The sequence below is a fragment of the Mustelus asterias genome, chromosome 17 (assembly GCF_964213995.1).
Source record: "Mustelus asterias chromosome 17, sMusAst1.hap1.1, whole genome shotgun sequence".
Taxonomy (NCBI): domain Eukaryota; kingdom Metazoa; phylum Chordata; class Chondrichthyes; order Carcharhiniformes; family Triakidae; genus Mustelus; species Mustelus asterias.
In genome coordinates this window covers 3,920,915-3,939,773 of record NC_135817.1, presented here as the reverse complement: position 1 = coordinate 3,939,773, position 18,859 = coordinate 3,920,915, and the positions used below count along the sequence as shown (strand labels likewise).

General features: G+C 43.2%; 1 protein-coding gene across 3 annotated transcripts in view; it reads right to left on the bottom strand.

The window, feature by feature from the left end:
• LOC144506282 (integrator complex subunit 6-like) overlaps window positions 1-18,859 on the bottom strand; it is a 111,617-nt gene that overhangs the window by 18,027 nt on the left and 74,731 nt on the right. For all 3 annotated transcript variants that reach the window (XM_078232165.1, XM_078232167.1, XM_078232166.1), the window contains exons 11-15: window positions 14,711-14,821; window positions 10,173-10,388; window positions 6,459-6,585; window positions 4,546-4,688; window positions 3,241-3,463 (exon numbers count right to left, since the gene is read on the bottom strand). In XM_078232165.1, coding sequence (XP_078088291.1) covers window positions 3,241-3,463; window positions 4,546-4,688; window positions 6,459-6,585; window positions 10,173-10,388; window positions 14,711-14,821 — 820 coding nt within the window. The remainder of the gene's footprint in view (window positions 1-3,240; window positions 3,464-4,545; window positions 4,689-6,458; window positions 6,586-10,172; window positions 10,389-14,710; window positions 14,822-18,859) is intronic.

The window sequence follows — 18,859 nt, the reverse complement described above, 5'->3', positions numbered from 1 at the left end:
TCATAGAAACCCGAGAGTGCAGAAGGAGGCCATTCGGCCCATAGAGTCTGCACCGACCACAATCCCACCCAGGCTCTACCCCCACATATTTACCTGCTAATCCCACTAACCTACGCATCTCAGGACTCTAAGGGGCAATTTTTAACCTGGCCAATCAACCTAACCCGCACATCTTTGGACATCAGTCCCGCTATTCCAGGAATCAGTCTGGTAAACCTTCTTTGCACTTCCGCTATAGCAAGAACAACTTTTCTCAGATAGAGACACCAAAACCGCACACAATATTCCAGGCATGTCCTTACCAAGGCCCTCTATAATTGCATCAGGACATCCCTGCTCCTGTACTCAAATCCTCTCGCTATGAAGGCCAACATACTATTTGCTTTCTTTACTGTCTGCTGCACCCACATGCTTACCTTCAGTGACTGGTGTACAAGGACACCCATGTCTCATTGATTTATAGCCATTCAGAGAATAATCTGTCTTCCTGTTATTGCTACCAAAGTGGATAACCTCACATTTATCCAAATTATACTGTATCTGCCATAAATTTGCCCACCCACGCAGCTTGTCCAAATCACAATGAAACATCCCTGGATCCTTCTCGCTCGCATTCTCCCATCCAGCTGTGAGTCATCTGCAAATTTGGAGATATTACATTTAGTTCCCTCACCTAAGACATTAAATATATTGTGAATAGCTGGGCTAACACCAATCTCTATGGTGCCCCACAAATCACAGCCTGCCATTCAGAAAATAACCTGTTTATTCCTACTCTTGTTTCCTATCTGCCAACCAGTTTTCTATCCATCCATATCCCAAATCCATGCGCTTTAATTTTACACGCTAATCTCTTATGTGGGACTTTGTCGAAAGTCTTCTGAAAGTCCAAATAAATCACATTCACTGGTTCTCCCTCATCCAGTCTATTGGTTACATTCTTAAAGAACTCCAGATTTTTCAAGCATGATTTCCCTTTTGTAAATCCATGCTGACTGTCCAATTCTACCACTATTTATCAAGTGCTCTGTATAAAATCTCTGATAATGGACTCTAAAACTTTCCCCATGACCCATGTCAGGCTTCCTGATCTGATTCATTATTGTCACATGTATTAGCATACAGTGAAAAGTATTGTTTCTTGCGCTATACAGACAAAGCATACCGTACATAGAGAAGGAAAGGAGAGGGTGCAGAATATAGTGTTACAGTCATAGCTAGGCTGTTCAGAAAGATCAACTTAATGCAAGGTAGATCCATTCAAAAGTATGATGGCAGCAGGGAAGAAGCTGTTCTTGAGTCAGTTGGTACTTGTCCTCAAACTTCTGTATCTTTTTCCCAAAGGAAGGTGGAAGAGAGCGTATCCGGGGTGTGAGAGGTCCTTGATTATGCTGGCTGCTTTTCCGAGGCAGCGGAAAGTGTCGACAGGTCTAAAGTTCCCTGTTTTCTCTCTCCTCCCTTTTTAAATAGTGGTGTTACATTAGCAACCCTTCAATCAATTTGGGACTCTTGATCAAGATAAAGCCCAATAAAAAACAACTGTGTGTGTTGGGTGGAGGTGCAGGCTATGGTTATTATATTAAATAATTGAATTATATAGTCACGCGAGATTAAGACATGGGGTAGTCTTCAAAAGTTAGTCTCATACCAGCATCTTTGGTGGTGGTTTATCCCAAATCTGTGCACTAACCATCAGTTGGATAACCATTTTGAAATCCGCACAGACAGCTTTAGAATCTCACTAGATAATAAGCCAGAATCCATTTAGTCCCTAGAACAGCCAACCTGTTGGATCTTTAAAAGGTAGGAGCTGCACAAAGATCTCAATAGTCCCATTGACATAGCAACACTGGGGAAAAAAAATTCTCAGACTATTATGCTAAATAATATTGCAAGAACAATATCTCTTTCAATATCCAGCATACGCACAAACTTTGGACTGCTGTGTCCCCAATTCAAGAGGAGACACTTCAGCAAAGCAGCCATCAAGCTCACTAACTGCGAAACAGGCTTTTGACAGCATTAATGGGGTATTCCAAAGTAGCTTAGCAAATGGCTTAAAATGACTGACACTAAACCAATGTGCTATCAGATTAAACAGTCATGTTCTAGCCTGTGGGTTTAACAATTGGTCCCGAATATCTTTGCGAATCTGGAAACAATGGTGCACTGATGTACCGCTCCCATGCATTTGTAGCACTGGCTGGGAACTGGCATTAAGTTCTCCAAAGTTGTATCAGCAACTGTTTCCTTCTCCAGACTAGTGTTAAGGGTAGAAATGGTTATTCTGACAGCATCACATAAATCTGCCTATAAACTGGAACAACTCAAGTTGGAAACTTCCAAAAGCTCAAGATTATTGGCAGTTCAGTGCACTGTGTGCACGAAAGACCACAATGTCAACATCATTTGTGTTAATTGTCCAATCTAAGATTATGAATGAAGTAAGAGGTCGTGTAAATTAATTGGGAAATATAAACAAACAGTGAACCAAGTTTAACCCTGCTCTGTACTGAGTTAGTTGATCTCGTAGGGTGGAGAAAGAGTGTAAAGATAATCTCCAACGCTCCTGAACAAGGGAGGAATTTCATGGTTGAAGCCACTTGAGTGAAAACACTGGACATATAAAAATGTCATTAAAACACTCCCAGCATGACACTGGTAGAGGGCAGGAAAGCAAAATGATAAGCACGTTTGAGTGTATTCATCAAAAATAGTAAAAGGCAAAGGTAAAATTGCCATAGTCCCAGATGATCAGAGGTTGTTCTCCCTTTTGAGGGAGAGGGCTGACTGGTGACGATTTTAACCAAAGGGTCACCACGCCTCAAGTGAAGGGCAAGGTTGAGAAGTTGGACCTTCATGAATAACCTCAGGCAGTACAGGAATTGAAACCATGCTGTTAGCGTTGCTCTGCATCAGGAACCAGCTGTCCAGCCAACTGAGCTAACCGCCCTCCATTCAACAAAAATAGTAATTGGTGCGCAATAAGCATGCAGTTTGAATTAGATTACAAGCCATTATAGTTTAGGCTGATTCACTTCTACATGTTGCTTTGGGTTTAGAATAATGAATTCAACAAGGCAGTCAGCAGGTTGTCCTCTTTAGTTTTAGCAACAGCAAACATTGACATCAATTTGAGATAACAGGTGATCACAGACACACGAGCTTCTTTCTCCTTAATCGCATGAAACATCTATAGTAATCTGCAGACGAGAGCACTTGGATTGGATTCCCCCTCACCTTGAAGAGCGGCTATTGGCTTTATAAGATCTGGCTGTGGAACTGGTAGAAGGGGAGGGCCCTTGCCTCCAATGTAATTAGCTGCTGTTGGTGGACGCCCCTTCAGTAATGGCGACATACAACGACGCCTTTTTGGAATTCCTGCCATGCTTTGCTCCATCGGCCGCTTGTTTCTGTTCTGTGGCCCAGACACAAACTCATCTGCTTCATCAATCATCATTCCCTGCAATACAAAGGCCTGTGACTTTAACGCCCACAAGAGAAGATAGCTTACAATGTCTTACATTACCAATTAATAACCCATGTACAGAAACTGACCAACTCACTTCAATCTGAAGCTACAGCACAAACATTTCCCTTGCACACTTCAAACTCCAGAATTTCACTTTCTGATCTTTGCAAATGACAGCAGGTAATCAAGTTTAGTGCAACTGTGTGTGGATGCTGTTAGTCCACAGTCTCGAGTCGATAATTTATAAATCATTGTACATGGCATTCAATGAGATTCAGAAAAAGTTGAGAGATTGGAGAACTCTTCTAAAACTTTCAATCGGGAGCAGAAAGTTCAGTGTGAAAAGGAAATGTTTGCAGGGCGGTGGTGAGATTTAGTTAAAAGAGTACATGTGAAATACTCAAAGCAGACTCATTCTACGTCTAATTTGGAAAATATAGGCATTGAAGTGGTTTGATCATCGTGAAGGAATATTTAAGCAATGTTCAAAATGGCACTTCATCGAAGTGTTCTCCATTTTTAGAATGGTTACAAAAGCTTCAGTGCCCTGTGTGTACCAACTATGTTCCACACCTTTAAATGTTATCTCAGAACAAAATTATTTTTTGGTGGTTATAATCGGCTCCGAATATCGTGCAGTGACTCACCAGCTACCACCAAAGCTCACTTGTATCAAGAAATGATGCACGCCATTTTATTTGCGGCATTGAAAAGAAGCTACATAGGAATATCATAGTGGGTGACATCTGTGAGGCTCAGAGTTAACTCAGATACTAAATGCCATACATCACCAAGTGTGTTGGAGTCAGAACAGCCAAAAGACTCAGGGGGGACCATTAGTGTGTCTACTGAATTATTTATGCTACTTATGGCGGCACTGCCTTAAACATCTCTAAAAACAGCACTCAGGTTAAAAAAAAAAACAGCTCAAGAGATTTCAACTAGAGTACAGTACTGTTGTAAACAGATGTTTATGCATCCCACAAGAGCATAGGAACATACAAGTGGGAAATGACAAGGGGCACTCAAGCCCAGCAGGTTATACACAAGGACACCTGCATGTGGTTACATACCTTCTTGTCTAGTTTGAAAGGATTTCCAAATGTATGCAGTCGTCTGGGTTGATCAGGGTCAAGCTCACGTAGGGGGGAAGGCACATGCTTCAGGAACTCCTGGTAATTGCCCATCTGCGCAATTGGGACACTGTGCACTTGATCTACAGGGAAAAGAAAGTAATCACACACAAGAGGCCACGCTTCCAGTCTTTCAATACTTCACTACACCCAGAAGAAGCCACACCAAAGAATCTATAAAAGTTCAAATCAGCACGATCAGAGCAAACAACCATACCAATAACTTAGATGTAAACAGCCTAGTACTCCAAAAGCAGCTTCATAGCAGAAATTAACTATACATACAAATAACACAACAGATGGTAAATGATATATTGGTGAAGCGTATCTCAACTGTAAGGGAGTGAGCAATATCAAATATAGAAGGGACTATGAACTACAAGGCATGCATGGGTTAAGGGCAGCAAGTTATTTGCTTACAAGTGAGCATATTTGGGCAACGGTTCATATTTTTGATCTTCTGAGAATGTTGCGTTGCATTTGGGTAATCCAACAAAATTAGATGCCAAGGAAATGCTCACATTCAAAAATGAATATCAAGTTTAAATTCAGAGTTGTGTGGGGATGGGGGATATGATATAAAAATAAACTTCATTTATTTTCCATTTACAAGAGCTGTAAATTTCTAATCGTTCTTTTTCCTTCTCCACTCCACTAATAAGATGACAACTTGCATTTACAGTGCTTTCAACACAAAAAATCTCATGCTTAAATACTGGAAAAATACCACTGCTCCATACTGACTACATCCCTTGCCACACACTGATATTAATTAAACAGGCTGATTGCCGAACTCCTTTACTGCAACCTACAGTTACCCAAGACATAGGTGCATTAATATTGCTTCTATTCATCCTCAACCTACTGGCAAGAAATCAATTGTTCAAAAGGAAAGAAATAATTTTTACTTAGTGGACATCATCCAATGTTCAAATTCACAATCTTCCACTGACTATACTGGGGCTTGTTCATCTGCAAGAGATTCCCATCCACTAACACCTCCACTTGAAAATTCTCATCCTTGTGCCCAAAGTCCTTGGTGGCCGCACCCTTCCCCATCTCCGTAGCCATCTCCATCCTCACACCCAAGAACTCTTACTTTCTCCAACTCTATCCACCTACCACCTCTTCGGTTGTTTAGACCCTATTCTGTCCACCAGTGTCACCCACCCCCGCCCCCAACTCCCCCCCCCCGCCCCCAACTCCCCACCCTCTAACTGCGTTTTCGATTCAGTGACAATTGTCCAATTAATGGGAGGCGCATTGGGATTTATTTTCTGGGTTAAAGGCACTAGATAAATGCGAACTGTTGTTGCCCTACAAAGGAATGGTGGCAACATGATTTTAGATTTCCTCAGATCACAAGGCATGGAACAAATTCGTGTTCTTTTCCTTCTAATTTAGGATCAAGTGCCTACACTTCATTTCACGTTTCCCAGTTCACTAAATTCAAACTAACTGGACCACAGAAGAAAAAGCACAAGGACAGTTATTGGGCATTTTACTGACTAGATTGTCAATATTCAAAGAATCATACATAGCCTGCATTTTGGGCCTTGCAAACTGTACAAATGCAGCTTCCGGCAGCAACTTTTAATAATGGCTCATGGTACATCACTTAAAACACACAACAGCAGCACAGAGCAACAATGAGTTCTGATTGTTAGCTAACTGGTGAAGCTCCAAAAAGGAGAATGCTATGCACTTCAATCACTCAGCACAAAATGATGCAGCTATTTGCACTTGGCCTTTTTAAAACTGTAAAGGAAGTCGCTAGTTATAGAAATGGTACTGTGCCCCATTACCATGGCACCCTTAACTGTTAGGCTACATCCACTCATTTTTATTTTTACCTTCATCTTGCCCTTTCAATGGAGCATGTGCTGTTTTCAACAAGTTTAACCTCATACGTGTAAGTTGATCCAGAAGATTTCGCCTTGGTATATCATACGCATTCTTGTAACTCTGAGGCTTCAAATCCTTAAAAAGAAAAAGGTGAGTGTAGTGGTATCTCTGTCATGCCATTGCAAATTTTGACCACTGGATTGCATTCACAAAGGTGTACCTTAACCTCACCAGGCTTCTGGCAGGGGAGTTACGGTACCTCTGCATTTAGGGAAAGATGGACAACTCCTTGGCTAGGCAGATACACACACAACATGCACATCACATATCCATTCATATATACACAATAAAACTGGCAGTGATAAGCCACCCAAGTCCAGCTAGTTCTTCTCAACCAAAAGTGCTGAGTGACTCATCCATCTCAGCTTCTACCCGAGCTCCCCAGCATCACAGATGCCAGTCTTCAGCCGAATCGATTCACTCCACTTGACATCAAGAAATGGCTACAAACATGAGAACATTACCACCTACAAGCTTCCCTTCAAGCCACACAACAGCTTGACTTGGAAATTTACCACCATTGCTTCACTGGTTGCTGGGTCGAAATCCTGTTACTCTCTCCCGAACAACACTACAGGTGTAACTACAACAGATGTACTGCAGCAGCTCACCATCACCTTCTCAAGAGGAGTTAGGGATGAACAATACAAGTTGGCTTTATCAGTGACAACATTTTTTTGAAATGAGACAGAGAGGAAGTGGCTGTAGACTCTACATTGCAGAATCAAGCATGATTACAGAGCTAAGCAGGAAGATGAATTCTGAGTGCGTTCAGTGTGTTTTTAGGACAGCTTTTTTTCCCCAGAGCAGCACATTTTCAAACCAACCAGAAAGCAAGCTATTCAAGACTCTGGTAATGTGCAATAAGACACAATCAATTAATAACCTCATGGCACAGATGTTCCTAGATAGCAGCAATCCCAATATGATTGAATTTCACCCTCAGTTTGAGGGAGAGAAGAATGGGTCCAAGACTAACAATTTATACTTAAATTAGGGTATGACGATAGGGTTGGCTAAACTGAATTGGGAAATTTGGTTAAGGGATAGGTCAGTAGAGTTGCCGGGGCAGACATTTAAGGAGATATTTCATTAAAAATGATACATTCCAGTGTGGCTAACTAGGTTAAAGATCATATCAAAGGTGTACAATTGTGCGAAGATTAGTGACAAGTCAGAAGATCAGGAAGGATACATAAACCGAAAAGAATGACTTAAATGGAGAAATGAGATAAAGCTAGCTAGAAAAAGCAACAGCAGAAAGTTTCTCCAGGTATTTAGAAAGGAAAAGTGTCAGTAAAGTGAGTGCTGGTCCCTGCAAGAGCGAGTCTGCAGAATTAATAATGGGAAATAAGAAAATAGTGGATGCATTGAACAGATACCTGGTGTTCGTTTTGAGAGTAGAAGACAGAGATAACATCCCAGAAATAATTCTAAATCAAGAGGTAAAAGGCAGGGAGAACTTAAAACAATTAAAACAAACGGTGGTGCAGTGGTTAGCACTGCTGCCTCACAGCGCCAGGGACCCAGGTTCAATTCCAGCCTTGGGTCACTGTCTGTGCGGAGTTTACATCTTCTCCCCACGTTTGTGTGGGTTTCCTCCGGGTGCTTCGGTTTCCTCCCATAGTTCAAAGATGTGCGGGTTAGGTTGATTGGCCGTGCTAAATTGACCCCAGTGTCAGAGGGATTCGCAGGGTAAATGATGGTTACTGGAATAGGACCTGGGTGAGATATTGTGGTCAGTACAGACTTGATGGGCTGAATGGCCACCTTTTGTACTGTCGGAATTCAATGATTAATTAGAAGTCACCAGGGAGAGGGTCTTGAGAAAAATCATCAGAACTAAAGGCTGACAAGTTCCCTGTCCTGATGGACATCACCCTTTGGTCTTAAACGAAGTGGCTGCTGAGAGAGTGGATTGCCGAAATTTCCTAGATTTTGGAAAAGTTCAATCAAATCGGAAAATAGCGAATGTTACTCCTCTATTCAATAAACTACCTAACATACGTCACAGGGAAATGCTAGAATCTACTACTATTTAGGAGGTTATAGCAGGGCACTTGGAAAATCTTAATGCAATTAAGCAGAGCAAAAATGGCTTCTCAATTCTAGCACAACATCTCATCACATGGTAGGCAATGCAACAATAGGGTACTCCACATACTTTGCTGCCTATCTGTAGATTTTGCACCCACTTTGCTGGAAAATCTCAGCAGGTCTGGCAACATCTGTAAGGAGAGAAAAGAGCTGACGTTCGAGTCCAGGTGACCCTTTGTCAAAGCTAAAAGGCATCAAAAGGACTCGAAACGTCAGCTTTTTTCTCTCCTTATAGATGCTGCCAGACCTGCTGAGATTTTCCAGCATTTTCTCTTTTGGTTTCAGATTCCAGCAATATCAGTAATTTGCTTTTATCCAGTGTAGATTTTGCAAGTTGAGAAAATAGGAATTAAATCTTAAGTGCTCACTGTGAGTTTGTCAGTTTGCGGATGACACTAAGATGGGTGGGAAAGCAAATTGCGTGGAAGACACAGAGTCTGCAGAGAGATTTGGATAGGTTAAGTGAGTGGGCGAGGATCTGGCAGATGGAGTATAACGTTGGTAAATGTGAGGTTATCCACTTTGGAAGGAATAATAGGAAAAGGGACTATTATTTAAACAGTGAAAAATTACAACATGCTACTATGCTGAGGGACCTGGGGGTCCTTGTGCATGAATCACAAAAACACAGTTTGCAGGTGCAGCAGGTGATCAAGAAGGCAAATGGAATGTTGGCCTTTATCGCGAGAGGGATGGAGTATAGAAGCAGGGAGGTCGTGCTGCAACTGTACAGGGTACTGGTGAGGCCGCACCTAGAGTACTGTGTACAGTTTTGGTCCCCTTATTTAAGAAAGGATATATTAGCTTTGGAGGGAGTGCAGAGAAGGTTCACTAGGTTGATTCAGGAGATGTGGGGGATAGCTTATGAGGAGAGATTGAGTAGACTGGGCCTGTACTCTCTGGAGTTTAGAAGGTTGAGGGGAGATCTTATAGAGACATAAGATAATGAAGGGGCTAAACAGGCTAGAAACATCAAGATTGTTTCCACTTACAATGGAAACAAGAACTAGGGGGCATAGCCTCAAAATACGGGGGAGTCAATTTAGAACAGAGTTGAGGAGGAACTTCTTCTCCCAGAGGGTAGTGAATCTTTGGAATTCTCTGCCCAATGAAGCGGTAGAGGCTACCTCATTAAATGCGTTTAAGTCACAGATAGATTGGTTTTTAGCCAATAAGGGAATTAAGGGTTATGGGGAGCGGGCGGGTAAGTGGAACTGAACCCACTATCAGGTCAGCCATGATCTTATTGAATGGCGGAGCAGGCTTGAGGGGCCAGATGGCCTACTCCTGCTTCTATTTCTTATGTTATGTTCTTATGTCAGTTTGGTTTTGAACCAAACAATCTGATCAGCATAGGGACTCCTCAGGAGATTTCCAAAACCAAACCTTTTTTTAACAAGTCTAGATTAAAACTACCAGCCTTTAGCAGCTATACAAGATTGAATAAATATTTCAAACCATTACCATTGCTGACTTTTGTCAAGGAAAAATCCTCAATCCTGCAGAACAAAATCATTCATTAAGTTTGATTCCGATTAAAAGTGCCTTCAAGGAAGGCGCCTCACCTTACTCAGGAGCCCAATTTGAAATCCAGCAAACTCTTTTACGTTTAAATCCAAAAGTCTGTAAGGAAGCTCCCCTGTAATCCCCATCATGATCTGCTTCAAGTCTTTGCGATGAGCTAAGGAGAGGCTGTTGCTTCTGTTTTTCACTTTAATGGCAGATTCTTGAAGTGGCTTCTTACCCACTGAACTTATGATTCTGTCAGATTCTAGTTTAGCCTGAGAATTGAAAGGACACATAAATCAGGGTAAATGATTTAAAATGTGGGACAAATGCCTGCGGAGCAAAGGGTATTTCAAAAAAATACTTCTCAAAACCTAAACATTTGTGCTGAAAAATTGAATTGTGCAATAACTCTGGAATGACTGAATCAATGTTAACTGGAATCAAAGTAAGAGTTTTAACAACACCAGGTTAAAGTCCAAAAGGTTTATTTGGTGGCAAATACCATTAGCTTTCGGAGCACTGCTCCTTCATCAAATGGAGTGGAAATCTGCTCTCAAACAGGACACAGAGACACAAAATCAAGTTACAGAATTCTGATTAGAATGCGAATCCCTACAGCCAACCAGGTCTTAAAGATCTTCGGGTAAGCGTTCTCCAAGGCGGCCTTCATGACACATGACAGCGCAGAGTCGCTGAGCAGAAACTGATAGCCAAGTTCCGCACACATGAGGACGGCCTCAACCGGGATGTTGGGTTTATGTCACACTATCAGTAACCCCCACAGCTTGCCTCCTGGACTTGCAGAATCTCACTGGCTGTCCTGTCTGGAGACAATACACATCTCTTTAACCTGTGCTTAATGCTCCCTCCACTCACATTGTCTGTATCTTTAAGACCTGGTTGGTCGTAGAGATTCACATTCTAATTAGTATTCTGTAACTTGATTTCTGTGTCTCTGTGCCCTGTTTGAGAGCAGATTTCCACTCCATCTGACGAAGGAGCGGCGCTCCGAAAGCTAATGGTATTTGCTACCAAATAAACCTGTTGGACTTTAACCTGGTGTTGTTAAAACTCTTACTGTGTTCACCCCAGTCCAACGCCGGCATCTCCACACCATAACTGGAATCAAAGCCAGATGAACTATGAAACTGAATACTAATCCCTTTCTTGATAATACATTTACAGAATGCAGCACTGCAGATGTCTGCCTTCTATCTACCAACCCACTGTCCCAGCCATCTCTCTTCATAAATGTTCCAGGTACTTTATTAATCGATGCCAGCCACCGGTGTATCGTAACAATATAATTAACATACTACTAACAATTAACAGCTCACCAACATATCCATAAAAACAAAATTAAATAATTGGCTGGAGAGTCATATAGAGGCGAAACACGAACTCTATTTCTCTCTTCACAGATCTGCTGAGATTTTCCCCAGCATTTTCTGTTATTTTTATTTAAAATAATTTCCTTCTCCAGTAAAAATTTATATATGGCAGATACACGTGTGCATATGAACATACAGAACACAGATGTTTCCGATTCGGAGAAGGTTTACTAGACCAACACCAGGCATGACAGGTTGTCTTATGAGGAAAAGTTGGACAGGCTACACTTGTACCCACTGGAGTTTCGAAGAGCAAGAGGCAACTTGACTGAAACATACAAGATCCTGAAAGGTTTTGACACGGCAGACGTGGAGAGGATGGTTCCTCTTGTCAAAGAATCGAGAACCAGGGGTCACTGTCTGAAAATAAGGGGTTGCCCAATTAAGACAGAGATGAAGAGAATGATTTTTGCCCCTCAAGGTGGTCATGAGTCTTTGGAAGGGTCTTCTTCAAAAGGTACTTGAAGCAGAGTCTTTGAAATTTTTACGGCAGAGCTAGATAGATTATTGATTAACAAGGGGGGGAGGCATTGGGATTAGGCAGGAATTTGGAGTTGAGGTCACAATCAGACCAGCCATGATCTTATTGAACAGCAGAGCAGGCTAGAGGGACCACATGGCATACTCATGCTCCTAAAATTTTATGTTCGTAAAGAAAGAATTTGAATTTGCATACTGCTTTCCTAACCGCTGCATTTCCAAAAGTAGAGTCACTGTTGCACTACAGATGGGTTTATTTGAAGAACCAATGCAGGTTAAATATTTTACAGCAGTAGGCTTCAGGTAGTACCTGCAACAAACAAGTCACTGTACTTGCTTATTATGTAATAGCACCAGTTTTCAAGGTGTTAATTGGCACTAGTTTAGCCTCGAAGGACAGTTTGTAGCACAGATTCACAATGAAGGCAATGAAAAAAATATTGAGGAAAGAAAATGTTCATACGTATAGTCTCTCGTTTCTGGGATTGTCCCTATCAGCAAACAATGAAGCACTACATCTCTTTTCCCTTGAAGAGAAAATTAAGGGTGGTCTAACAACAACTTATGGAATCATAGAATCCCTTCAGTGCAGAAAGTGGCCATTCAGCCCATCAGGTGTGCACCAACTCTCTGACAGAGCATCTTACCCAGGCCCACCTCCCTGACCCATCCCCGCAACCCCACTAATCCATCTCACCTACACATCTTGGGACACTAAAGGTCCATTTATCCTGGTCAATCCACCTAACCTGCATATCTTTGGGCTGTGGGAGGAAACCAGAGCACCTGGAGGAAACCCATGCAGACACAGGGTGAGTGTGCAAACTCCACACAGTCACCCAAGACTGGAATCAAACCCAGGTCTCTGGCAGAGTGAGGTAGCAGTGCTAGCCTCTGTGCCGCCTCTTTTTTGACAGAAGGCAACCATTCGGCCCATCGAGTATGCACTGACTCTCTGACAAAGCATCTTACCCCAGGCCCTCCTCCCTCCCCCCACCCCCTAAATTTGCATTTATATAGAACCTTAGTAAAATATCTCAAGGAACTTGATAGGAGTTTTATTAAACAAAATCTGACTCCAAGGCATGCAAGGAAATATTAGGCAAGATGTTTAGCCAACAAAATAGGACCACCATAAAGGAGGGGGGGAGGGGCTTAGGGAAGGGGGTTCCAGAACTTAAGACCTTGGTAGCTGAAGGCACAGCTGACTATGGTCGAGTGATTTAAACAAGTGCAGATATCTTCAGGCATTGGGGCTGAAGATTACAGAGATAGGAAGCTAGGCGGCCATGGAAGGATTTGAAAAGGGTGAGAATTTTAAAAACAAAGCATTACTTTACCCAGAGCCAATGTAATTCAGCAAGCAAAGTTATGATGGATAAAGAGAACTTGTGGTGAGTTAGGACATCGGAAGATAGCTGGAGATTTCAGATTTGAGGACAGGCAGTGGTGCGCCAGCCAGGCGTGTGTTGGAATAATAAAGTCTCTAAGTAACAGCCATGGGCGAGGGTTTCAGCAGCACAAGCTGAGGCAGGGATGGAAACATGCATAGCAAACAGACGCAGGAGTAGGTCATTTGGCCCTTCGAGCCTGGATCATGGCTGATCACCACATTCGATATCCTGATCCTGCCTGCGCCAGACGTGGAGTTGGGTGATGTTACAGGAGTAGAAATAGGGGGGCCTTCGTGATAGCCCGACAATGTGGTCAGAAACTGATTTCGGGGTCAAACATGACACCCAAGTTTCCAAACGGTCTGGCTCAGGATAGAGTGGATAGTTCAGAAACGGTTTACGGCAAAGACCAAAGATATGTCTTTCCAATATTTAGTTGGAGGAAATTTCTCAAAGCATTGGATATCAGACAAGCAGTCTGCCAATTTAGAAGTGAGGGATCATGAGAGATGGCCAAGTAGAGCCGGATGTCAGTCTACACGCAGATACTAGGAAATAATTGGACCAGAGCAGAGACACAACTCGTCTGAATTTTGAAGTGATGCAATCTGCCATTATTTCCTTCTTTTGAATGAATTACTTTAACAAAATAAATGGATATTGGATACGGCCATGATAAATTGGTCACTTTAATTGCAGCCGCTTGTCAAAAGACCAGGCTGCTGCACGCCAGCCATTTGGAGATGGAAAGAAACAAGATTATTGAGCTATTTCCTCAACAACACTTGCAAGGGTGGCACAGCGGTTAGCACTGCTGTCTCACAGCGTCAGGGACCCGGGTATGGGCGGCACGGTGGCACAATGGTTAGCACTGCTGCCTCACAGCGCCAAGGACCCGGGTTCAATTCCCAGCTTGGGTGAGTGTGTGTGTGTGGAGTTTGCACGTTCTCCCCGTGTCTGTGTGGGTTTCCTCCGGGTGCTTTGGTTTCCTCCCACAGTCCAAAGCTGGTTAGGTGCATTGGCAATGCTAAATTCTCCCTCAGTGTACCCGAACAGGCGCTGGTGTGTGGCGACGAGGGGATTTTCACAGTAACTTCATTGCAGTGTTAATGTAAGCCTACTTGTGACTAATAAATAAAACTTCAAACTTAGAGAGACTGTCATCTCAATGTGGAGTGGCTTTTTTTTGCTTTTATTCTTGCCCAACTTTGTGCATTGGAGATGAGGTTTGAAATCTCCTGCTGATGGACATTGTGCTGCCCTTCTGATGAGAGAAAAACCTGTCTGGGAAGAAGTCAGATCAATCATACAAATAGATTTTTATCTTACCTGCTGACTAAGTTTTTTGAGGTAAGAAATGACACTGTAGCTGAGACCATAATCCACACCTTCGGCAATCAGATTAGGAGCTCCCATCATCCTCAGCGCCTTTTTCAGAGGCTGTTGGAGAAACACAAAATCATTACTAATTTAAAAAGTAAATACATTTTCAGGGTATCATCCAAACAGTCGATGGTGAATTCTTACTTGTCTCAGTTATCTTCCTACACAGCGCACAAAGAATTGTTCAACTCAGTAGAGTTTGTGGTCTCCGCACAAGCACTGATTGACTATGAAGAAGATATGAACCAGGGTGCCCAATACTTCTCTTGCACTAGTCTGGGAAACCACAGGACAGAAGTCCACAATTAGAAACTGTTACACTTCTATATCTCAGAATGTCAGCCCACATTGGAGTCACCTGCAATTCTACAAGGATGAAAGCAAACCAGTACCATAAGGCTGCATTGTGATGGAACTCCTTTTTTAATGACGCCATAGAGGAAGTGTTGCATAGTGTCGATGGAGCAGCATTCATCCTTCATTCAACTGCACTGATAAAAGTTAATTGGTGGTCCATCTTATTGCTGTTATTGGGACCATGCTTGTGTGTGAAATAGCTGTCTCTCAGTCACTGGACTTCAGAATAATTAATATTAAATTAATTGCTTTAAGGTGTTCAGAGACGGAAGCTGCTAGTTGTAACCAAGGAAGCCATTGGATAGTTTGTAAATCAAAACTTTTATTTTTTTTCTGGACACTTTGGCCGGAATTTTACCGGCATGTCCGTCCCGATTCCGGGGGTGGGCGAGGCTCGGAGAACGGCATTCTCTGTTGGCCTCGGGCGGGATGGTACGAAACTCAGGCAGACGTGCCGGGTGGCCTCCTCCTGCACTGTGTCAATCTCCATCCTACCCAGTGTTTGCAAAAAAGTTGTTGTACATTGGGTACATCACCATCCCCTCGACATTGGCTTCCAGGTCGACAGAAAACACAAAAAAAATTGTTGTACATTGGATACAAGACCAGGGAGTAGCAGAGAAACATTGGATAAAAAGGTAAAGAAGCAAGTCATCACACTACCATCTACAGCAAAATGAACACAGCTTGCCACACAAGGTTCTGTGGGTGTAGAAGTACAAAACAGCACACATGTTGATTCTGTATCTAGAATAGAAACGTTTTGCGCAGCAATTCACACAGACCTCCTCATAGAATCCCCACAGTGCAGGAGGAGGCCACCCGGCACGTCTGCCTGAGTTTCGTACCATCCCGCCGACAGAGTATCCCACCCCACTAATTCCCCCTAACCCACACATCTTGAGACACAAAGGTGGATTGGCCACGCTAAATTGCCCCTAACCTGCACATCTTTGGACTGTGGGAGGAAACCGGAGCACGCAAAGGAAACCCACGCTGACACAGAGAATATGCAAACGCCACACAAACAGTTCACCCAAGGCTGGCATTGAACCCGGGTCCCTGGCACAGTGAGGCAGCAATGCTAACCACCGTGCCAGCCCTGGAAGACTACAACCAGTGACTCCAAAAAGGTCACTAAAGACACAAAGTCGACCCTTTACTCACCCCACAAAGGGCCTGAACCAAAATCCATCACCACGTTTCTAAAGGCCTTGATACCATCTCTCCAATTCAGGGGCCATCAACAAATTAGCAACCTATCATAACCTATCAACTATCTGAATGCATCCATTCTCCTCTAAATGTGCACACAAGTATGCAACAAATGGCACACCGTAGTTAAAAATATATGCATGTACATTAAGAAAAGAATCTACTCTCTTCCTGTCCTACCTTGACAATCCCTCCACATCATCACACTCTGTTCTAACAGAAGTCACCCACACTTGCCCATTTTTAATGATTATTTCCAGCTTCCCAGATCTGGAGGATTGGGATAGGTTTATTCCGAGTGGTCAATTTAGACCATGGTGGGATGAAAAAATTAGGTTAAAACAACATATTTTAAGAATTGTTTCTTAAAGTCACCAGCAGAGAAACTACTAGAATTTCTTTAGAATGGTAAAGGTTCCCCAATTTAAAACTGCACAAGTTTCACTGACGATTGGTTCAGTTTTTTGTAAATTGGGACCAAAGAAAATATCCAATCTGTAAAGTGACAGGCTTGAGAAAATGCTTAGTAAACCCTCAGCATGCTGAGTTTCAGCTCTGCACCATTTTGGCACAAGGGGTGGAATTGTACCGGCACGTCCGCCTGAGTTTCGTACCATCCCGCCCGAGGCCAATGGAGAATGCCGTCCTCCGAGCCTCGCCCACCCCCGGAATCGGGACGGACATGCCGGTAAAATTCCGGCCAAAGTGTCCAGAAAAAAAAAAGTTTTGATTTACAAACTATCCAATGGCTTCCTTGGTTACAACTAGCAGCTTCCGTCTCTGAACACCTTAAAGCAATTAATTTAATATTAACTATTCTGAAGTCCAGTGACTGAGAGACAGCTATTTCACACACAAGCATGGTCCCAATTACAGCAATAAGATAAACCACCAATTAACTTTTATCAGTGCAGTTGAATGAAGGATGAATGCTGCTCCATCGACACTATGTCACACGTCCTCTATGGCGTCACTGAAAAGGGAGTTATATCACATTAATGCAGCCTTATGGTACTGGTTTCAGTGCAACTGCTAATTATGGTCACCCGTCCTTGTGATCACAGGCAAACTTCAGCTGCTCGTGTGTTAACTGCAAGGTTGACTGTAGTGTAAGGGTCTGGGGTTCTGTGCCACCCACACTGATGTAAAGGAACACATGACCCAAGCCAAGAAGGTGGAAGTGTGTAGAAGCAAGCATGGAGACCGCTCCTAGCTTAGACCTTGTACTGCACCTATGTATATAGAGTACTAGTAGTCATTGAATCATAGAATCGTCATACATCCCGATATATCTCCCCTGCTAATCCCCCTGACACAAAGGGGCAATGTAGCATGGCCAGTCCACCTAACCCAGACATCTTTGGACTGTGGGAGGAAACCGGAGCACCTGGAAGAAACCCACGCAGACACAGGGAGAACTCGCACACAGTCACCCAATGCCAGAATCGAACACAGGTCCCAGGTGGTGTGGTGCTGAGGCAACGGTGCTAACCACTAGTCCAAAGATGTGCGGATTAGGTTGATTGGCCGTGCTAAAATTGCCCCTTAGTGTCCTGAGATGCGTAGGTTAGAGGGATTAGCGGGTAAATGTGTAGGGATATGGGGGCAGGGCCTGGGTGGGATTGTGGTCGGTGTAGACTTGATGGGCCGAATGGCCTCTTTCTGCACTGTAGGGTTTCTATGATACTATGCCAACCTGACGCGCAATAAACAATGGTCATTTAACACTTACTGACTATTAAACTATGTAGACTCAGAACCTCCACGAGACCTACCGAACTTTACACAACATCTTACATCACTGCAAGCTGCTCGCTCTTTTGTTGCGATCTCGATTATCCCCAAAAACAATGGCCTCATAAAGATTGTTTACAACTGCAGCAACAATGCAACTCGCATCTGGCAGCACTAGACAGGCTCATCATCACACCCAGCTCCACAAGTAGTGAGTCCACTTGAAACAAGGGCTGGAAAAGCCAGCACTTATGGGTGTTAGCTCACAGCATGGTAGGCAACAAGGCTTTGAAATGAAATAGTTTTGGTACAAGTGAGAGATATTTATGAATCTACGGTAATACAAATAAATGAACTTGCTAGTACAGTGCCCAAGTGCAGAAGTTGGCATCCTCGCTTATTCTTTTCTGGGGGCAAGGAAGGTTTCATTGACAGGCAGTTCAATTATTTAAAGTTTTAAAGTAAAGTTTATTTATTAGTCACAAGTAAGGCTGACATTAACACTGCAATGAAGTTACTGTGAAATTCCCCGAGTTGCCACACTCCGGCGCCTGTTCGGGTCAATGCACCCTAACCAGCACGTCTTTCAGACTGTGGGAGGAAACCCGGAGGAAACACAGGCACGGGGAGAACATGCAAACTCCACACAGACAGTGACCCAAGCCAGGAATCGAACCCGGGTCCCTGGCGCTGTGAGGCAGCAGTGCTAACCACTGTGCCACCGCGTTGCCCAATTATCTAGGGTATGGTAGCTCTTTCCTTTCACTGGTCAATAATGTCATCTGAACT